We start from the raw sequence: 22,469 nt of genomic DNA on the forward strand, positions 1-22,469 counted from the left end.
TTTTATAAAATAAAATAAAAATGCATGCACGTTCTGATTAATATTTTTTATCCATTTGCCCAAATTTTTTAAAATCTGTTTTGTCATTATGCGCTATTGTGTGTAGAATGATGAAGAATTATTATTATTTAATTTTTTTTATAGAATGAGGCTGTAGCGTAGTCATGACTGTCTTGTGAGGATCAGAATGGGTCAGATCAGCTTGGCAATGGCTGACAGTAACCAGAAATGTTCCATATGCACGAGAAGCGTATTTGTCTTTCTCTCAATTTTATGCAGAAATGTGTTTACATCACTGTTAGTGAGTACTTCTCCTTTCTCAAGATAATCAATCCCTCCTGACAGCTGTGGCATATCAAGAAGCTGATACAACAGCATGGTCATTACACAGGTGCACCTTGCGCTGGGGACAATAAATGGCCACTCTAAAATTTGCAGTTATGTCACACAACACAATGTCTCAAGTTTTGAAGGAGCATGCAATTGCCATGCTGACTGCAAGAATGTCCACCAGAACAGTTGCTAGATAATTTAAAGTTATTTTTCTCTACTAATTTCATTTTGGAGAATTTGTCAGTACATCCAACCGGCCTCACAACCGCAGGCCAAGTGTAACCAGCCAGCCCAGGACCTCCACATTCAGCATCTTCACCTGCGGGATCGTCTAAGACCAGCCACTCAATTCATTTCAATTCAAGGGCTTTATTGGCATGGGAAACGTGCTAACATTGCCAAAGCAAGTGAGGTAGATAATATATAAAGTGAATATATAAAGTGAAATAAACAATAAAAATTAACAGTAAACATTACACTTACAGAAGTTTCAAAACAGTAAAGACATTACAAATGTCATATTATATATATACAGTGTTTTAACAATGTACAAATGGTTAAGGTATACAAGGGAAAATAAATTAGCATAAATATGGGTTGTATTTACAATGGTGTTTGTTCTTCACTGGTTGCCCTTTTCTCGTGGCAACAGGTCACTCTCCACAAACCGTCTCAGTGAAACTCCTCTGCGTGCTCGTCGTCCTCACCAGGGTCTTAACCTGACTGTAGTTTGGCGTCGTAACCCGACTTCAGTGGGAAAATGCTCACCTTCGATGGCCACTGGCACGCTGGAGACGTTCTTTAGGGATGAATCCCGGTTTCAAATGTACAGATGGCAGACAGCATGTATGTTGTTGTGTGGGCGAGTGGTTTGCTCATGTCAACATTGTGAACAGAGTTCCCCACAGTGGGGTTATGGTATGGGCAGGTATAAACTACGGACAACAAACACAATTGCATTTTATCAATGTCAATTTGAATTCACACAGAGATACCGTGACGAGATCCTGAGGCCTATTGTCGTGCCATTCATCCGCCGCCATCACCTCATGTTTCATCATGAAAATGCACAGCCCCATGTCGCAAGAATCTGTACACAATTCCTGGAAGCTGAAAATATCCCAGTTCTTCAATGGCCTGCATACTCACCAGACATGTCACCCATTGAGCATGTTTGGGATGCTCTGGATCGATGTGTACGACAGCGTGTTCCAGTTCCTGCCAATATCCCAACAACGTTGCACCGCCATTGAAGAGGTAGTGGGACAACATTCCACAGGCCACAAATCAACAGCCTGATCAACTCTATGTGAAGGAGATGTGTCACACTGCATGAAGCAATTGGTGGTGACACCACATACAGACTGGTTTTCTGCTCCACGCCCCTACCTTTTTTTAAAGGCATCTATGACCAACAGATGCATATCTGTATTCCCAGTCATGTGAAATCCATAGATAAATAACTAAATAGAGTTGAACTGTAACTCAGTAAAATCTTTGAAATTGTTGCATGTTGCGTGTATATTTTTGTTCAGTGTAATTTGCATACATGGTATCTTTGCTATATTTACATTGGCTGATATTTTGCTTTCGATACTGTATTTCCACCAATCACATTTCGTTCCCAATCACAAATTAAACTTTTAACCATTTGTCCAATCCCATCCCATTAATTGTACACGCGTTGTGTTTTCTGTCCAATCAGAGCTGCCGGAGAACTGGACAGACACCAAGGAGACCCTATTGGAAGGGATGGTCTTCCAGGTCAAGTACCTGGGGATGACTCTGGTGGGACAGCCTAAAGGAGAGGACATGGCCGCTGCAGCTATACACAGGATAGTCTCTACGGTGAGTTAGGGCCTGCCTGCCTGCCTCGCTCCCTCCCTGCCTGCCTGCCTGCCTGCCTGTCTGCCTGCCTGCCTGCCTGCCTGCCTGTCTGCCTGCCTACCTACCTGTCTGCCTGCCTGCCTGCCTGCCTGTCTGCCTGCCTACCTGCCTACCTGTCTGCCTGCCTACCTGCCTGTCTGCCTGCCTGCCTGCCTGTCTGCCTACCTGCCTGCCTGTCTGTCTGTCTGTCTGTCTGTCTGTCTGCCTGCCTGCCTGCCTCGCTCCCTCCCTCCCTGCCTGCCTGCCTGCCTGCCTGCCTGCCTGCCTGCCTGCCTGCCTGTCTGCCTGCCTACCTGTCTGCCTGTCTGCCTGCCTGTCTGCCTGCCTGCCTGCCTGCCTACCTGCCTGCCTGCCTGCCTGTCTGCCTGTCTGCCTGCCTGTCTGCCTGCCTGCCTGTCTGTCTGCCTGCCTGTCTGCCTGCCTACCTGTCTGCCTGTCTGCCTGCCTGCCTGTCTGTCTGCCTGCCTGCCTGCCTACCTGCCTACCTGCCTGCCTGCCTGCCTGCCTGCCTGTCTGCCTGTCTGCCTGCCTGCCTGTCTGTCTGCCTGCCTGCCTGCCTGCCTGTCTGCCTGTCTGCCTGCCTGTCTGCCTGTCTGCCTGCCTGTCTGCCTAGAGTAGTATGATAGTCCATAGTTTATTGACAAAGACATGTTAGCGCCTTGGGTTTGAGAAAAGCGCTTTACAAATGAAATGTATTATTATTATATTCACACAGTCTACTAATCCTTTTCAGCTGATCACATTATATCCTGTGCTGATTTGATGGCCTCATAAAATACTCTGAATCCAAGCATTGTGCTAGTGCTCTGGTCTACTGATCCAGATACTCTGAATCCAAGCATTGTGCTAGTGCTCTGGTCTACTGATCCAGATACTCTGAATCCAAGCATTGTGCTAGTGCTCTGGTCTACTGATCCAGATACTCTGAATCCAAGCATTGTGCTAGTGCTCTGGTCTACTGATCCAGATACTCTGAATCCAAGCATTGTGCTAGTGCTCTGGTCTACTGATCCAGATACTCTGAATCCAAGCATTGTGCTAGTGCTCTGGTCTACTGATCCAGATACTCTGAATCCAAGCATTGTGCTAGTGCTCTCGTCTACTGATCCAGACAGTGTTAGCATTCTGCTGGTGCTCTGGTCTACTGATCCAGATATTCTGAATCCAAGCATTGTGCTAGTGCTCTGGTCTACTGATCCAGATACTCTGAATCCAAGCATTGTGCTAGTGCTCTGGTCTACTGATCCAGATACTCTGAATCCAAGCATTGTGCTAGTGCTCTGGTCTACTGATCCAGATACTCTGAATCCAAGCATTGTGCTAGTGCTCTGGTCTACTGATCCAGATACTCTGAATCCAAGCATTGTGCTAGTGCTCTGGTCTACTGATCCAGATACTCTGAATCCAAGCATTGTGCTAGTGCTCTGGTCTACTGATCCAGATACTCTGAATCCAAGCATTGTGCTAGTGCTCTGGTCTACTGATCCAGATACTCTGAATCCAAGCATTGTGCTAGTGCTCTGGTCTACTGATCCAGATACTCTGAATCCAAGCATTGTGCTAGTGCTCTGGTCTACTGATCCAGATACTCTGAATCCAAGCATTGTGCTAGTGCTCTGGTCTACTGATCCAGATACTCTGAATCCAAGCATTGTGCTAGTGCTCTGGTCTACTGATCCAGATACTCTGAATCCAAGCATTGTGCTAGTGCTCTGGTCTACTGATCCAGATACTCTGAATCCAAGCATTGTGCTAGTGCTCTGGTCTACTGATCCAGATACTCTGAATCCAAGCATTGTGCTAGTGCTCTGGTCTACTGATCCAGATACTCTGAATCCAAGCATTGTGCTAGTGCTCTGGTCTACTGATCCAGACAGTGTTAGCATTCTGCTGGTGCTCTGGTCTACTGATCCAGATATTCTGAATCCAAGCATTGTGCTAGTGCTCTGGTCTACTGATCCAGATACTCTGAATCCAAGCATTGTGCTAGTGCTCTGGTCTACTGATCCAGATACTCTGAATCCAAGCATTGTGCTAGTGCTCTGGTCTACTGATCCAGATACTCTGAATCCAAGCATTGTGCTAGTGCTCTGGTCTACTGATCCAGATACTCTGAATCCAAGCATTGTGCTAGTGCTCTGGTCTACTGATCCAGATACTCTGAATCCAAGCATTGTGCTAGTGCTCTGGTCTACTGATCCAGATACTCTGAATCCAAGCATTGTGCTAGTGCTCTGGTCTACTGATCCAGATACTCTGAATCCAAGCATTGTGCTAGTGCTCTGGTCTACTGATCCAGATACTCTGAATCCAAGCATTGTGCTAGTGCTCTGGTCTACTGATCCAGATACTCTGAATCCAAGCATTGTGCTAGTGCTCTGGTCTACTGATCCAGATACTCTGAATCCAAGCATTGTGCTAGTGCTCTGGTCTACTGATCCAGATACTCTGAATCCAAGCATTGTGCTAGTGCTCTGGTCTACTGATCCAGACAGTGTTAGCATTCTGCTGGTGCTCTGGTCTACTGATCCAGATATTCTGAATCCAAGCATTCTGCTGATCCAGACATTGTTAGCATGTTAGCATGAAGGTCATATTGGAAACACACTGAGACCAGGATTATCTGTCAGCAGCCCAATGTGGTCCAGTTACAACATAACTACATGACACACACACACACCAACTTAACAGCACGACATAGCAGCCTTGCAACTCAAGGGTGGTCTGTCTGTCTGTCTGGACATTAATTCACCAAACCATCCATTTAACACTAGGCTGTTTTACTATTTTTTTTAAATGTTGTATTATGTTTTCTGAAGCTGTAATCAAACTGTTATTTCTATAACCACCTACTGGGGCAAATACACATGAAAGCATTTAAATGACCCCCAGTTTATTCCTCTCTCTCTCCTATTCACTACTCATCAATACACACACAACTCAATCAGACCCCCAGCCAGACCAGCTGGCTGGAGTAAGATTCAATTGATTTACTGTCGAAGGAGAAATAACACCGGAAGTCAATTGTCTCCCAGTTCCCTTGGAAACCAAGCATCCTAAACAGTGTTATTATGATAATTGTTAGCCAGTCATTTTCCATCAGCTGAGGTTACATCTAAACCCAGGGACTGAACCTGGCACAAAAAAACTACTAATACTTTAATAATGACAGTAAAACACCCACAGCTTAAAACAACATCCTCACTTCTCATTATAACACTATTGCCTCCATCTCTGATTTTACATATGCTTTGTTAAAATACTGTTAGCTCCATGCTACTGTTAGTGTCTACATGGAGGAGGCCTGTTAGCTCCATGCTACTGTTAGTGTCTACATGGAGGAGGCCTGTTAGCTCCATGCTACTGTTAGTGTCTACATGGAGGAGGCCTGTTAGCTCCATGCTACTGTTAGTGTCTACATGGAGGAGGCCTGTTAGCTCCATGCTACTGTTAGTGTCTACAGGGGATGGAGGCCTGTTAGCTCCATGCTACTGTTAGTGTCTACAGGGGATGGAGGCCTGTTAGCTCCATGCTACTGTTAGTGTCTACAGGGGATGGAGGCCTGTTAGTTCCATGCTACTGTTAGTGTCTACATGGAGGAGGCCTGTTAGCTCCATGCTACTGTTAGTGTCTACAGGGGATGGAAGCCTGTTAGCTCCATGCTACTGTTAGTGTCTACATGGAGGAGGCCTGTTAGTTCCATGCTACTGTTAGTGTCTACATGGAGGAGGCCTGTTAGCTCCATGCTACTGTTAGTGTCTACATGGAGGAGGCCTGTTAGCTCCATGCTACTTTTAGTGTCTACATGGAGGAGGCCTGTTAGTTCCATGCTACTGTTAGTGTCTACATGGAGGAGGCCTGTTAGTTCCATGCTACTGTTAGTGTCTACATGGAGGAGGCCTGTTAGTTCCATGCTACTGTTAGTGTCTACATGGAGGAGGCCTGTTAGCTCCATGCTACTGTTAGTGTCTACATGGAGGAGGCCTGTTAGTTCCACGCTACTGTTAGTGTCTACATGGAGGAGGCCTGTTAGTTCCATGCTACTGTTAGTGTCTACATGGAGGAGGCCTGTTAGTTCCATGCTACTGTTAGTGTCTACATGGAGGAGGCCTGTTAGTTCCATGCTACTGTTAGTGTCTACATGGAGGAGGCCTGTTAGTTCCATGCTACTGTTAGTGTCTACATGGAGGAGGCCTGTTAGCTCCATGCTACTGTTAGTGTCTACATGGAGGAGGCCTGTTAGCTCCATGCTACTGTTAGTGTCTACATGGAGGAGGCCTGTTAGTTCCATGCTACTGTTAGTGTCTACATGGAGGAGGCCTGTTAGTTCCATGCTACTGTTAGTGTCTACATGGAGGAGGCCTGTTAGTTCCATGCTACTGTTAGTGTCTACATGGAGGAGGCCTGTTAGCTCCATGCTACTGTTAGTGTCTACATGGAGGAGGCCTGTTAGCTCCATGCTACTGTTAGTGTCTACATGGAGGAGGCCTGTTAGTTCCATGCTACTGTTAGTGTCTACATGGAGGAGGCCTGTTAGTTCCATGCTACTGTTAGTGTCTACATGGAGGAGGCCTGTTAGTTCCATGCTACTGTTAGTGTCTACATGGAGGAGGCCTGTTAGCTCCATGCTACTGTTAGTGTCTACATGGAGGAGGCCTGTTAGCTCCATGCTACTGTTAGTGTCTACATGGAGGAGGCCTGTTAGTTCCATGCTACTGTTAGTGTCTACATGGAGGAGGCCTGTTAGCTCCATGCTACTGTTAGTGTCTACATGGAGGAGGCCTGTTAGCTCCATGCTACTGTTAGTGTCTACATGGAGGAGGCCTGTTAGTTCCATGCTACTGTTAGTGTCTACATGGAGGAGGCCTGTTAGCTCCATGCTACTGTTAGTGTCTACATGGAGGAGGCCTGTTAGTTCCATGCTACTGTTAGTGTCTACATGGAGGAGGCCTGTTAGCTCCATGCTACTGTTAGTGTCTACATGGAGGAGGCCTGTTAGCTCCATGCTACTGTTAGTGTCTACATGGAGGAGGCCTGTTAGTTCCATGCTACTGTTAGTGTCTACATGGAGGAGGCCTGTTAGTTCCATGCTACTGTTAGTGTCTACATGGAGGAGGCCTGTTAGTTCCATGCTACTGTTAGCTCTCCTCTCCTCCTCTTCCTCTCTCTCCTCTCCTCTCCTCTCTTCCTTTCCTCCTCTCCTTCTGTCCTCTCCTCTTCCTCTCTCTCCTCTCCTCCTCTTCCTCTCTTCTCCTCTCTTCCTTTCTTCCTCTTTTTTTCTCCTCTCCTAGCTACTCCCTATATAGTGCACTACTTTGGTAGCTACTCCCTATGTGGTGCACTAAATGTTTAGTGAAGTATATGGAATAGGATGTGATTGTGGACACAGCCAGATTATAATTCCCTCTTGTGTGTGTTTGCGTCATCCCAGGCCCGGGCCAGTGCTAAGAAGTTCCGTAAGGTGACCTTGACCATCTCTCCTAAAGGAATCATCCTCACAGACACAGAGACACTGGACCTCATAGAGAACGTCTCCATATACAGGTAAACAATACGACATCATAATGACCTCATAGAGAACGTCTCCATATACAGGTAAACAATATGACATCATAGAGAATGTCTCCATATACAGGTAAACAATACGACATCATAATGACATCATAGAGAACGTCTCCATATACAGGTAAACAATACGACATCATAATGACGTCATAGAGAACGTCTCCATATACAGGTAAACAATACGACATCATAATGACGTCATAGAGAACGTCTCCATATACAGGTAAACAATATGACATCATAATGACATCATAGAGAACGTCTCCATATACAGGTAAACAATACGACATCATAATGACGTCATAGAGAACGTCTCCATATACAGGTAAACAATATGACATCATAATGACCTCATAGAGAATGTCTCCATATACAGGTAAACAATATGACATCATAATGACATCATAGAGAACGTCTCCATATACAGGTAAACAATACGACATCATAATGACGTCATAGAGAACGTCTCCATATACAGGTAAACAATATGACATCATAATGACATCATAGAGAATGTCTCCATATACAGGTAAACAATACGACATCATAATGACATCATAGAGAACGTCTCCATATACAGGTAAACAATACGACATCATAATGACATCATAGAGGTAGCTCTGACATGCACTGTCAACTGTAGGACCTTCTATAGACAGATGTGTGCCTTTCCAAATCATGTCCAATCAATTGAATTTACCACAGGTGGACTCCAATCAAGTTGTAGAAACATGTCAAGGATGATCAATGGAAACAGGATGCACCTGAGATCAATGTCAAGTCTCATAGCAAAGCGTCTGAATACTTATGTAAATAAGTTCTGTTTTTTATTTGTAATAAACCCTATCCCTAACCCTGTGAGGCTCCCCCCTACGTGATGGTGTGTGAAACCTCTACGGGATCGGTGTCCCTAAACCGGCACGGTTGTTGCTCAATATGCGATAATGTGACAAGAATGACGTTGTAAACAACATCCAATTCCGGGACATAGACATGTCTTATATGGGCAGAAAGCTTAACATTCTTGTTAACCTAACTGCACTCTCCAATTTACAGTAGCTATTCAAGCAAAAACCACGCTATTGTCTGAGGATAGTGCACAAAAACTAAATACTTATCACGGCAACTGTTTTGATACATTCCCATGTGAAGGTAAATAATGTACTTACAGTCAGTTATCTAGCTCTGATTTGACAGCCTGAGGGTCCCAGAGATAAAATGTAATCAAATCAAACTTTACGCCCAAATCAAACTTTACGCCCAAATCAAACTTTACGCCCAAATCAAACTTTACGCCCTTAACCAACAGTGCAGTAGCATACTTTTGTTTGATAAATAAATTTTTTATATTCAAATGTAGGACCTGGGATCTACAGTTTGACCGCACCGCTGTCTGTCCCCCCACCCCCCACCCCCCACTAGCCATCTAGATGTGTGACGGTTTGTGTATTATCTGAAGGGATACTAATGATCCAACATTCCTGGGAGTGTGTATATGTATGTTGTTTATTACCATACCATTGTTGTATGTTCTCTATAGTTATGTACTTGAAAATGTATCAATTAACCCAATTCGGCACATTTGGGCAAACTCCTGGCAAACTTGATACAAAATATTGTGTCGTGAAGGAATTATTCACTGGATCAGTATGTACTGTTGCACACACACTGCTGCCATCTTGTGGACAACATCTAAATTACACCTAGACTCCCATCTCAATGTATGGTCTTTCTCTTGCATTTCAAAGAAGATGGAACGACACAAAAAAATAGAAAACGCATGTTTTTTTTGGGGTTTGTATTATCTTTCACCAGATCTAATGTGTTATATTTTCCTACATTAATTTCAAATTTCCACAAACTTCATAGTGTTTCCTTTCAAATGGTATCCAGAATATGCATATCCTTGCTTTAGCTACTGAGCTACAGGCAGTGAGATTTGTGTATGTCATTTTAGGTGAAAATTTTAAAAGAAAACGGTCCGATCCTTAATATTTAATGTCATATGCACAAGTTCAGCGAAATGCCTTTTTTGCCCTAAAAATAACAAGGTAGAACAAAAACACACAATAAAAAGAAAAAAGAAGAACATGAGAAAGAAGCTGTATAGAGGGGTCAGGGGTCAGGGTTCAGGGGTCAGTTCCTGTACCATATTAACCATGTACAGGGATACTGGAGTGATGGAGGTAGATATGTAGAGGTGTAAGGTGACTATATACAGGGTCAGTTCCATATTAACAATGTACAGGGATACTGGAGTGATGGAGGTAGATATGTAGAGGTGTAAGGTGACTATATACAGGGTCAGTACCATATTAACAATGTACAGGGATACTGGAGTGATATAGGTAGATATGTAGAGGTGTAAGGTGACTATATACAGGGTCAGTTCCAGTACCATATTAACAATGTACAGGGATACTGGAGTGATGGAGGTAGATATGTAGAGGGGTAAGGTGACTATATACAGGGTCAGTACCATATTAACAATGTACAGGGATACTGGAGTGATGGAGGTAGATATGTAGAGGGGTAAGGTGACTATATACAGGGTCAGTACAGTACCATATTAACAATGTACAGGGATACTGGAGTGATAGAGGTAGATATGTATAGGGGGAAGGTGACTATATACAGGGTCAGTACCATATTAACAATGTACAGGGATACTGGAGTGATGGAGGTAGATATGTAGAGGGGTAAGTTGACTATATACAGGGTCAGTTCCTGTACCATATTAACAATGTACAGGGATACTGGAGTGATGGAGGTAGATATGTAGAGGGGTAAGGTGACTATATACAGGGTCAGTTCCAGTACCATATTAACCATGTACAGGGATACTGGAGTGATGGAGGTAGATATGTAGAGGGGTAAGGTGACTATATACAGGGTCAGTACCATATTAACAATGTACAGGGATACTGGAGTGATGGAGGTAGATATGTATAGGGGTTAGGGGACAGGGATACTGGAGTGATGGAGGTAGATATGTATAGGGGGAAGGATGGAGGTAGATATGTATAGGGGGAAGGAGACAGGGATACTGGAGTTATGGAGGTAGATATGTATAGGGGGAAGGAGACAGGGATACTGGAGTGATGGAGGTAGATATGTATAGGGGTAAGGGGACAGGGATACTGGAGTGATGGAGGTAGATATGTATAGGGTGAAGGTGACTATATACAGGGTCAGTTCCTGTACCATATTAACAATGGACAGGGATACTGGAGTGATGGAGCAGATACAGTGAGCTCCAACAGTATTGGGACACTGACACATTTGTTGTTGTTTTGGCTCTGTGCTCCAGCACTTTGGATTTGAAATGATACAATAACTAAAGTGCAGACTGTCATCTTTATTTTGAGGGTATTTTCATCCATATCGAGTGAACCGTTTAGAAATTACAGCACTTTTTCTACATAGTCCCCCCCAAATATTGTGACAAATTCACTTATTGTATTTAACAGACCTGGGCAGAAAATAGTTGTATTTTGTAGTTTATTTGAAAATACCAAACTTTTAATATACTCGAGGTAGTCTTACATAGTTATATTTATTTGATATTCAAATGTGCCCATTACAGAAATCTGGCCACACTGAACACACATCTCTACTTCATAGGAGAGGCATTTGAACGTAAAAAAATATATATATAAAATCATGATAATGTGTTTTTAGGCAGAAATACCTTCTTGAACATGTGAACTTTCATGTGCCTTAATAACAAACTTGTATGTAATCTGTAAATATATATATACATCAAATCTGAAATCACTGAACTGTTTAGACATGGATAAAATACTGAATCTTGCCTAGCCATGATTGGTTGAGATAATGACACATGCTGCTCTCTGCTACCGTGGATATATGAACCACCCATTGGATTTACTTATCATTTCATCATTGACTACATGCAAAGTGTAGCTACAGGTTTCAATACCAGTGTTGTCCTGAATACAGCTGTTGGTGTCAACTAAAGCTGTTTTCAGTGGGTGTAGGGGTTAAATACAGCTGGTGTAGGGTGTAGGGTGTAGGGGTTAAATACAGCTGGTGTAGGGTGTAGGGGTTAAATACAGCTGGTGTAGTGTGTAGTGTGTAGGGGTTAAATACAGCTGGTGTAGGGTGTAGGGTGTAGGGGTTAAATACAGCTGGTGTAGGGTGTAGGGTGTAGGGGTTAAATACAGCTGGTGTAGGGTGTAGGGGTTAAATACAGCTGGTGTAGGGTGTAGGGTGTAGGGGTTAAATACAGCTGGTGTAGGGTGTAGGGGTTAAATACAGCTGGTGTAGGGTGTAGGGTGTAGGGGTTAAATACAGCTGGTGTAGGGTGTAGTGTGTAGCAGTTTGGAGTCGAGTGTGAAGATTTATTTTGAAAGTGTTTCAGTCTGTGAATCATCATAATCCAATCTATACACCGGTAAGAGCCTACAGTTAAAATACCAAGATAGCTACATGTACATACGTTTATTGTCTCAACTGTAAATGTTAAAAAAAGTCATTTTCATTGCTATCTAATTGTTAGCTATATAGCTAGACAGTCATAGCTTGCTTCATTACGCAAAGAGCTATTGTTTACAGATGGCTCGTTGCGGGACGAAGCGACGTTAAGACAGCTAGTTGAGCTGGCCAGTTGCATTCTGCTGTTTAATGTTGATTGCTGATGTGCTAAACCAGTGTTTCCCGACCAGGGGGTACTAGGACCACAGCGTAGCCTAGTGGTTAGAGTGTTGAACTAGCAGCCGAAAGGTTGCAAATTCAAATCCCTGAGCTGACAAGGTAAATATCTGTCTTTCTGCCCCTGAAAAAAAAATCAACTAGCTGGCTAGCTATTGGATTATTCAACTAGCTGGCTAGCTATTGGATTATTCAACTAGCTGGCTAGCTATTGGATTATTCAACTAGCTGGCTAGGTAGATGAATAACATTTACATCCAGCCAGCTGGTAATCATGAAGCTAAATGTGTGCCAAATCTAACTAATTATCTTGTCTGCATTGCCATTGTTGGGTTGAAAGCAGGTTAAGTACAGCTCTAGTGTTCAACTGGCAATAACAAGCTATATGACATGAATTAATGTTTTAACCTATTATCCTGGAATTTGACTTTCAACATAAACCTGCTCTCTGCCACCAGTACAAGGAGATGATCGAGGACAAGCAACACTTCGGGGTATTTTGTCTTTGTACTTTGAGCTTATTGGTTGAACATGGGGGCCAATGAATGTTATTGCTGGTATGTGATGTCTTGTCTATTTTAGTCTGTTTTCCTCCTTTACAGCTGTCATGGTCTGGAGCCTGGTGATGTTGTTGGCCAAGGAGCTTTCACTGTGCAATGTTCCTCCCAGAGAGGTGAAAACATCCCCCGGGACTGGACCCAGCAAACATATATTTTTCAGAAGATCAGGACTTTTGCAATGGAAAAAGTCCATGGAAATATGCTCCCAGGCTAGATTAATTTGTTCATATCATAACCTGAACCAAAGTTACTCAAACGATCTGATGATATAGGCCTAGATGTTTTTAGAGTTTTTACATTCATGTGTTTTAAGGGTTTCCTAATTGTAGGCTACGATCATTAGCGTTTTGAAGTTAATAAAGTCTTTTATTGTTTTTTTTAAGCACTACCTCACTGCTTTACCACATGGCCACAGTCACATGTGTTCCAATGTGAATTATTTAAGTGATGCGTGTGTCTAAGGCTTTAGAGGGTAAACGAGCGTAAACAAAGAACAGCATTGTAACTGTGTCTTTTATTATACAACAATAATACTGTGAATGGTTTGCCTGATGGTGTACCGTGGTGAGATTAATAGTTTGGCAATTTGGTGAAAGGATTCCCTTTTCTAAAATGTGTTTCCAAAAGGATTTATGTAGAGCAAGTGTGACAGATCACAATGTTGAAATGAACCTTTTTCTCCGAAATGGGATTATCAAATCAAATCAAATGTATTTATATAGCCCTTCGTACATCAGCTGATATCTCAAAGTGCTGTACAGAAACCCAGCCTAAAACCCCAAACAGCAAGCAATGCAGGTGTATAAGCACTGTGGCTAGGAAAAACTCCCTAGAAAGGCCAATACCTAGGAAGAAACCTAGAGAGGAACCAGGCTATGTGGGGTGGCCAGTCCTCTTCTGGCTGTGCCGGGTGGAGATTATAACAGAACATGGCCAAGATGTTCAAATGTTCATAAATGACCAGCATGGTCGAATAATAATAAGGCAGAACAGTTGAAACTGGAGCAGCAGCACAGTCAGGTGGAAGTTGAAACTGGAGCAGCAGCATGGCCAGGTGGACTGGGGACAGCAAGGAGTCATCATGTCAGGTAGTCCTGGGGCATGGTCCTAGGGCTCAGGTCAGTTGAAACTGGAACAGCAGCATGGCCAGGTGGACTGGGGACAGCAAGGAGTCATCATGTCAGGTAGTCCTGGGGCATGGTCCTAGGGCTCAGGTCTTCCGAGAGAGAGAAAGAAAGAGAGAAGGAGAGAATTAGAGAACGCACACTTAGATTCACACAGGACACCGAATAGGACAGGAGAAGTACTCCAGATATAACAAACTGACCCCACCCCCCCGACACATAAACTACTGCAGCATAAATACTGGAGGCTGATTATAAGTGTATTAACTTTTTTTTAAAGCAGCATTACTTCCCCCATGTTTCCTCCCAACTACAGTGATATTTGATTTAATAATTTAATAATTAATCCTAATTAGCTGATGCCAATGGCGACAGCAAGTCTTACTTGGGTCTGACACACAAAGAAAAAGACTACAGACAAAGGACTTGACAATTTACTTACGTTTATGTAAATTGCCATTTTGAAGCTCTTGAGTCTATACATCTTTCCAATGTAAAAACACAATTTCAGATGTTAGAACACAAGACTGAAAAGATCTGGTGGTTCACAAATACAGGTCTCAGAAAAATTAAATAATATTTGGAAGTATATTTGATGAGTAAAAAAAAGTATAACTTTTGACTCATCTGTCCAATGAACATTCTTCCAGGAGTCTTGATGATCACGCCGGTGCTTTTTTGTCTAAACTTGAGTCAACTTTTTGGATGAGTCGTAATTTCTAAACGGTTCACCCGATATAGATGGAAATACCCTCAGATTAAAGATGACAGTCTGCACTTTAACCCCATAGTTATTGTATCATTTCAAATCCAAAGTGCTGGAGCACAGAAACAACAACAACAAAAATGTCTCAGTGTCCAAATACTGTTGGAGCTCACTGTATGTATAGGGTTACGGTGACTAGGCATCAAGTTGTCCTGGCACCACACTACCAGGTCTCTGACCTCCTCCCTGTAGGCTAACTCATCGCCGTCCGTGATCAGGCCTACCACCGTTGTGTTGTCAGCAAACTTAATGATGGTGTTGAAGTCGTCACGCAATCATGGGTGAACAGGGAGTACAGGAGGGGACTAAGCACACAACCCTGTGGGGCCCCTGTGTTGGGGGTCAGTGTGGCAGAGGTGATGTTGCCTACCCTCACCCACTCGGGGGTCGGCCCGTCAGAAAGTCCAGGATCCAGTTGCAGAGGGAGATGTTCAGTCCCCGGGTCCTGAGCTTGGTGATGAGCTTTGGAGGGCACTATGGTGTTGAACGCTGAGCTGTAGTCAATGAACAGCATTTTCATATAGGTGTTCCTCTTATCCAGGTGGGTTTTATTTTTTTATTTTTTTATTTCACCTTTATTTAACCAGGTAGGCTAGTTGAGAACACCTTTATTTAACCAGGTAGGCTAGTTGAGAACACCTTTATTTAACCAGGTAGGCTAGTTGAGAACACCTTTATTTAACCAGGTAGGCTAGTTGAGAACACCTTTATTTAACCAGGTAGGCTAGTTGAGAACACCTTTATTTAACCAGGTAGGCTAGTTGAGAACACCTTTATTTAACCAGGTAGGCTAGTTGAGAACACCTTTATTTAACCAGGTGGGCTAGTTGAGAACACCTTTATTTAACCAGGTAGGCTAGTTGAGAACACCTTTATTTAACCAGGTAGGCTAGTTGAGAACACCTTTATTTAACCAGGTAGGCTAGTTGAGAACACCTTTATTTAACCAGGTAGACTTGTTGAGAACACCTTTATTTAACCAGGTAGGCTAGTTGAGAACACCTTTATTTAACCAGGTAGGCTAGTTGAGAACAAGTTCTCATTTGCAACTGCGACCTGGCCAAGATAAAGCATAGCAGTGTGAACAGACAACACAGAGTTACACATGGAGTAAACAATAAACAAGTCAATAACACAGTAGAAAAAAAGGGGAGTCTATATACAGTGTGTGCAAAAGGCATGAGGAGGTAGGCGAATAATTACAATTTTGCAGATTAACACTGGAGTGATAAATGATCAGATGGTCATGTACAGGTAGAGATATTGGTGTGCAAAAGAGCAGAAAAGTAAATAAATAAAAACAGTATGGGGATGAGGTAGGTGAAAATGGGTGGCTATTTACCAATAGACTATGTACAGCTGCAGCGATCGGTTAGCTGCTCAGATAGCAGATGTTTGAAGTTGGTGAGGGAGGTAAAAGTCTCCAACTTCAGCGATTTTTGCAATTCGTTCCAGTCACAGGCAGCAGAGTACTGGAACGAAAGGCGGCCAAATGAGGTGTTTGCTTTAGGGATGATCAGTGAGATACACCTGCTGGAGCGCGTGCTACGGATGGGTGTTGCCATCGTGACCAGTGAACTGAGATAAGGCGGAGCTTTACCTAGCATGGACTTGTAGATGACCTGGAGCCAGTGGGTCTGGCGACGAATATGTAGCGAGGGCCAGCCGACTAGAGCATACAAGTCGCAGTGGTGGGTGGTATAAGGTGCTTTAGTGACAAAACGGATGGCACTGTGATAAACTGCATCCAGTTTGCTGAGTAGAGTGTTGGAAGTAATTTTATAGATGACATCGCCGAAGTCGAGGATCGGTAGGATAGTCAGTTTTACTAGGGTAAGTTTGGCGGCGTGAGTGAAGGAGGCTTTGTTGCGGAATAGAAAGCGACTCTTGATTTGATTTTCGATTGGAGATGTTTGATATGAGTCTTGAAGGAGAGTTTACAGTGAGGGCAGTGTGGAGTGCAATTGAGATTGCGTCATCTATGGATCTGTTGGGGTGGTATGTAAATTGGAGTAGGTCTGGGATGGGTAGAGATAATATGTTGCCATAACCAGCCTCTCAAAGCACTTCCTGATTACAGAAGTGAGTCCTACAGCCTGGTAGTCAGTGTGGCATGAATCCTTAAGAGTTAGGGAACAGGAATGATGGTGGTCGTTTTAAGTGGGAACTACAGACTGTGTCAAGGAGAGGCTGAAAATGTACCTTAATATGCCTGCCAGCGTATGTGTGTGTTTGGTTCAGGTTATTGTAATACAGACTAGTCTCTGATCCTCATATGGCCTCCTGGACTAGGATCAGTGAGATTGGGGCTGTCACACAGGACAAGAGACCCATGGGCCAGAAACTGGTTGAATCAATGTTGTAATCAAGTCATTTCAACCCCCCACCGAAAAAAACGTGGAAAACGAAATGCATTTACAAAAACGTAATCAACGTATGGGCAATTATAAATGTTTTAACCTAAATCCAATGACATGCTGAATGTTTTTTGTTGATGTCATGCTAAATTCACAACCAAGTGGAAATCAAAACTAGATGTTGAACTGAGGTCTGTTCCCAGTGGGGAGTGTGTGTGTGTTGGAAAGAGGGGGTTGATTGTGTTAGCATATCTTGTCTTATCCAAGTGTGTGTGTGTGTGTGTGTCTCTCTGTTAAGACGGATCAGCAGGGGTATTCTTCTTATCAGCTACAGCAGACCACGGGCCAGGGGAATCATCCTTTCCTTTCATCCTCCTCTCCTTTCCATCACCCCCTCTCCTTTCCATCACCCCCTCTCCTCTCCATCACCTCCTCTCCTTTCCATCACCACCTCTCCTCTCCATCACCTCCTCTCCAGTCCCCTATCTTCTCCTTGCCCCCTCCTTTTCCCTTCTCTCCTGTCCGAGGAGACTCCCTCTCTGTCTCTCTCTTTGTCTCTCTCTATCAATCTGACAAACAGTTCTCTTCATAGCCCAGTAATAATTGTCCTCTTCTGTGCCCATACTAGGGACGTCAAACGGATGGTGGTGGTGGTGGGGGGGGGGGGGGGGGGGGGGGGGGGGCTGTGTATGGAGGAGGAGGGGGTGTTGTGTATGGAGGAGGAAGGGGTGCTGTGTGTGTTTCTTAATGAGTGTGTGTGCATTGAAAACCACCTCAGGCCAGACTTGAACGAATGCAAAACTAACACTGAGGCTGTGGATAGGAGGAGGGTGAGGAGAGGGGGGGTGGGAGGAGGGTGAGGACAGAGGGGGGGGGGGGTGGGAGGAGGGTGAGGAGAGGGGGGGTGAGAGGAGGGTGAGGACAGAGGGGGGGGGGGGGAAAGGGGGATGGGAGGGGGGTGAGGAGGAAACATCCTCAGCTTTTACTATACATCTTGGTTGGTATTCTCTCCTCTCTCCTCTCTCCTCTCTCCTCACCACAGCTGTACAGGTGGAACAGAAACAAGACCTCATCGTTTAGTTGAGTCATGATGAAATGTGACAGTCCGTCTCCTGTTATTGATTATTGATGTTATTTTTTGTCAGTTCAGGCTAAAGATAATAGACAAAAAAAAGCTTATCTTCTCAGGGTCAGGGCAGGCAGGGTCAGGGTCAGGGCAGGGTCAGGGCAGGGTCAGGGCAGGCAGGGTCAGGGCAGGCAGGGTCAGGGCAGCCAGGATCAGGGTCAGGGCAGGCAGGGTCAGGGCAGGGTCAGGGCAGGGTCAGGGCAGGCAGGGTCAGGGCAGGGTCAGGGCAGGCAGGGTCAGGGCAGGCAGGGTCAGGGCAGCCAGGCTCAGGGTCAGGGCAGGCAGGGTCAGGGCAGGGTCAGGGCAGGCAGGGTCAGGGTCAGGGCAGGGTCAGGGCAGGCAGGGTCAGGGCAGGCAGGGTCAGGGCAGGCAGGGTCAGGGCAGCCAGGCTCAGGGTCAGGGTAGGCAGGGTCAGGGCAGGGTCAGGGCAGGCAGGGTCAGGGTCAGGGCAGGGTCAGGGCAGGCAGGGTCAGGGTCAGGGCAGGGTCAGGGCAGGCAGGGTCAGGGCAGGGTCAGGGCAGGCAGGGTCAGGGCAGGGTCAGGGCAGGCAGGGTCAGGGCAGGGTCAGGGCAGGCAGGGTCAGGGCAGGGTCAGGGCAGGCAGGGTCAGGGCAGGCAGGGTCAGGGCAGCCAGGCTCAGGGTCAGGGTAGGCAGGGTCAGGGCAGGCAAGCTCAGGGTCAGGCTAGGCAGAATGGTCAAAACCGGGAAAACTAGGAAAAAGACAGGAGCAAGGGAAACTGCTGGTAGGCTTGACAAACAGAGAACACAGGTATAAATACACTGGGGATAATGGGGAAGATGGGCAACACCTGGAGGGGGGTGGAGACAATCACAAAGACAGGTGAAACAGATCAGGGTGGGACACCTGGAGGGGGGTGGAGACAAACACAAAGACAGGTGAAACAGATCAGGGTGTGACAAATAGTTTGGACACAACTACTCATTCAAGGGTTTTTCTTTATTTTTAACTATTTAACTATAGAATAATAATGAAGACATCAACACTATGAAATAACACATATGGAATCATGTAGTAACCAACAAAAGTGTTAAACAAGTGTGCAAAGTAGTCATCAAGACAAAGGGTGGCTACTTTGAATAATCTGGTACTGTACATTTAAAAACATGAACATGTAGTTTGTGTCTGTGTGCATCTATCAATTACATATACAGTGGGGCAAAAAAAGTATTTAGTCAGCCACCAATTGTGCAAGTTCTCCCACTTAAAAAGATGAGAGAGGCCTGTAATTTTCATCATAGGTACACTTCAACTATGACAGACAGAATGAGAAAAAAAAATCCAGAAAATCACATTGTAGGATTTTTTATGAATTTATTTGCAAATTATGGTGGAAAATAAGTATTTGGTCACCTACAAACAAACAAGATTTCTGGCTCTCACAGACCTGTAACTTCTTCTTTACATGTAATTACATACACACACGTTGGGTGAATTTTTTTTATAAATGCCCGTACGTTGATGACTTTTTAATGTTTAATGTTTTTCCATGTTGATTCAACATCATCACACACACTGTAGATTGTTGGGGTTGAAATGACATGAAAACAACGTTGATTCAACCAGTTTTTGCCCAGAGACAGAAAAACGGACATTTTGTCACATCATGCTTTTCTCTGTGGATTTTGATTGTCTATCTGCTACTCTAGCAATGAAGCTTTTGGGCCACACTGGATTTAGCCTCAAATCCAATATGGCAGCCAAAATCCAATATGGCGGCTATAATACCATTGAATTGAGGTTTATGCACTTATGAATGTAAAACACTGTACGATAGAAGGCAATTTTCAGAGTTGTGTTATATCTATTCCCATTTAAACTAACGTGTGTAATTTTACTTCACTGTGAATCCAAAATTGCCACCACAATGAGCTTTTAAGGCTAGGCACCACAACCCAATAGGGTATTTTTTTGCCCTTTACCAGTTTGAATATCGACACAAATATCACTGTTTTGAATTACACTTTTTCTGAAATATTGAATATGCAAATAAGGAACTACCTCATGAAATATGCGCATATTTGCATATACTGGAAATGAATTTCTCGGAACACCGAATGAAGTCAGTCTTAAAATGTTGATTTTAATTTTGTTAAGACACTTCAGGATATGCATAGTGCATAAACACGTTTTTCATCTTTGAATACTAAAATGCATTTTTTTACAAATTTTTATGAATAAAATGTTTTCTAGAACAATTCCCTCGATACAAGTCTGGAGAATATAACTAAGGATAACATGTGGTGAATGCAGATGCTTCTGAGGAAAATGAGTTGGTGTGTGGGAGGAGTCTGACTTTGGGTAAATGGCAGTTAAAAGAGGAGTACACTGAATTTAGCCTACCAATTGCCAACTCCTATTCAGGCCCAATCACAATATCTTCAAAGTAAGTAACTTCATATATTCGAATTTGTAAATCATATGTAGCGCAATCTTTCCCGTCCAAAGTGGTAATTTAATGTGGTCCTTTGAAGGCAGTCACACACACACAGAGAGAGAGAGAGAGAGAGAGAGAGAGAGAGAAGGCATCAGGGCATGGCATAATACATGCAGACCTGTGTGTGTGTGTGTGTGTGTGTGTGTGTGTGTGTGTGTGTGTGTGTGTGTGTGTGTGTGTGTGTGTGTGTGTCTTCTCCACCAGGATCAGCGCTCTAAAGTGTATTCACACCAATGGGTGGCCACAACAACAACAAAAAGATTCTGATTATTTCACATTGTTGCTTCATTATAACAAACCACATTCCAGTTGACCTGGATTATATTGCATTACAATATTCTATTCAGATTCATGTGATCTAGACTCATGTATATGTACCGTATCTTGTTCTATTGCATATAGGTCTACAGAGTGTCTGTCAATGTTTGGCAATCATTTCTAATCTGATGTAATATTAGGCCATTGTTACTATTAACCTTCCCTGCATTAATTAATTTGTCTGCATGTCTATTCAATATAATTTTATATTTTTCACAGTGCATAACGCGTCACTCAAATCGCTTTGAGAAAAATTAGCCTTCAAAATTAGCCTTCAAAACTAGCCTTCAAAACTAGCCTTCAAAACTAGCCTTCAAAACTAGCCTTCAAAACTAGCCTTCAAAACTAGCCTTCAAAATTAGCCTTCAAAACTAGCCTTCAAAATTAGCCTTCAAAACTAGCCTTCAAAACTAGCCTTCAAAACTAGCCTTACTATAACATAACATTTAAATGCCATATTGTTTTGATAATCAAATAGTTTAGGCCTCATTAAAAAAATAAACCATTCACAGAATCGTCTGGGGGGGAGGCATTAGCTCTGTTCGTGGACAAATCCAGAAGGTTTTAGAACCACACAAATCAAGGACTCCACACACTCAATGCTTTGCCGGTCACAATGGAATTCACAACCCAATGCAATGCAACAGACTCCAGGGTTTTTTAAAAGTATATTATCTTGATTTAAAATGTTTCTACAACGTAGTTGTTTTAAACCGTGAGCCGACCAACAGATTGAAAGAATGTTAAATATTTTTGAGGGCTAGCCCGCAGTGAAACTTGAATATCGGACCGGATTCAGGACTCTGAACACACACACACACACACATACCCTCTTCATATGTACGCTCTCGTTGGCTGGCCCTCGCTTCATACTCGTCGCCAAACCCACTGGCTCCATGTCATCTACAAGACCCTGCTAGGTAAAGTCCCCCCTTATCTCAGCTCGCTGGTCACCATAGCATCTCCCACCTGTAGCACGCGCTCCAGCAGGTATATCTCTCTAGTCACCCCCAAAACCAATTCTTTCTTTGGCCGCCTCTCCTTCCAGTTCTCTGCTGCCAATGACTGGAACGAACTACAAAAATCTCTGAAACTGGAAACACTTATCTCCCTCACTAGCTTTAAGCACCAACTGTCAGAGCAGCTCACAGATTACTGCACCTGTACATAGCCCACCTATAATTTAGCCCAAACAACTACCTCTTTCCCAACTGTATTTAATTGTAATTTATTTATTTATTTTGCTCCTTTGCACCCCATTATTTTTATTTCTACTTTGCACATTCTTCCATTGCAAAACTAC

General features: G+C 43.8%; 1 protein-coding gene across 1 annotated transcript in view; it reads left to right on the forward strand.

The window, feature by feature from the left end:
• LOC109880967 (low density lipoprotein receptor adapter protein 1-like) overlaps nt 1-22,469 on the forward strand; it is a 113,574-nt gene that overhangs the window by 54,385 nt on the left and 36,720 nt on the right. Inside the window, exons 2-3 of the mRNA XM_031800918.1 lie at nt 2,039-2,181; nt 7,652-7,764. Of these exons, the coding sequence (XP_031656778.1) occupies nt 2,039-2,181; nt 7,652-7,764 (256 nt within the window). The remainder of the gene's footprint in view (nt 1-2,038; nt 2,182-7,651; nt 7,765-22,469) is intronic.

Source organism: Oncorhynchus kisutch, linkage group LG21 (assembly GCF_002021735.2).
Source record: "Oncorhynchus kisutch isolate 150728-3 linkage group LG21, Okis_V2, whole genome shotgun sequence".
Lineage (NCBI taxonomy): Eukaryota > Metazoa > Chordata > Actinopteri > Salmoniformes > Salmonidae > Oncorhynchus > Oncorhynchus kisutch.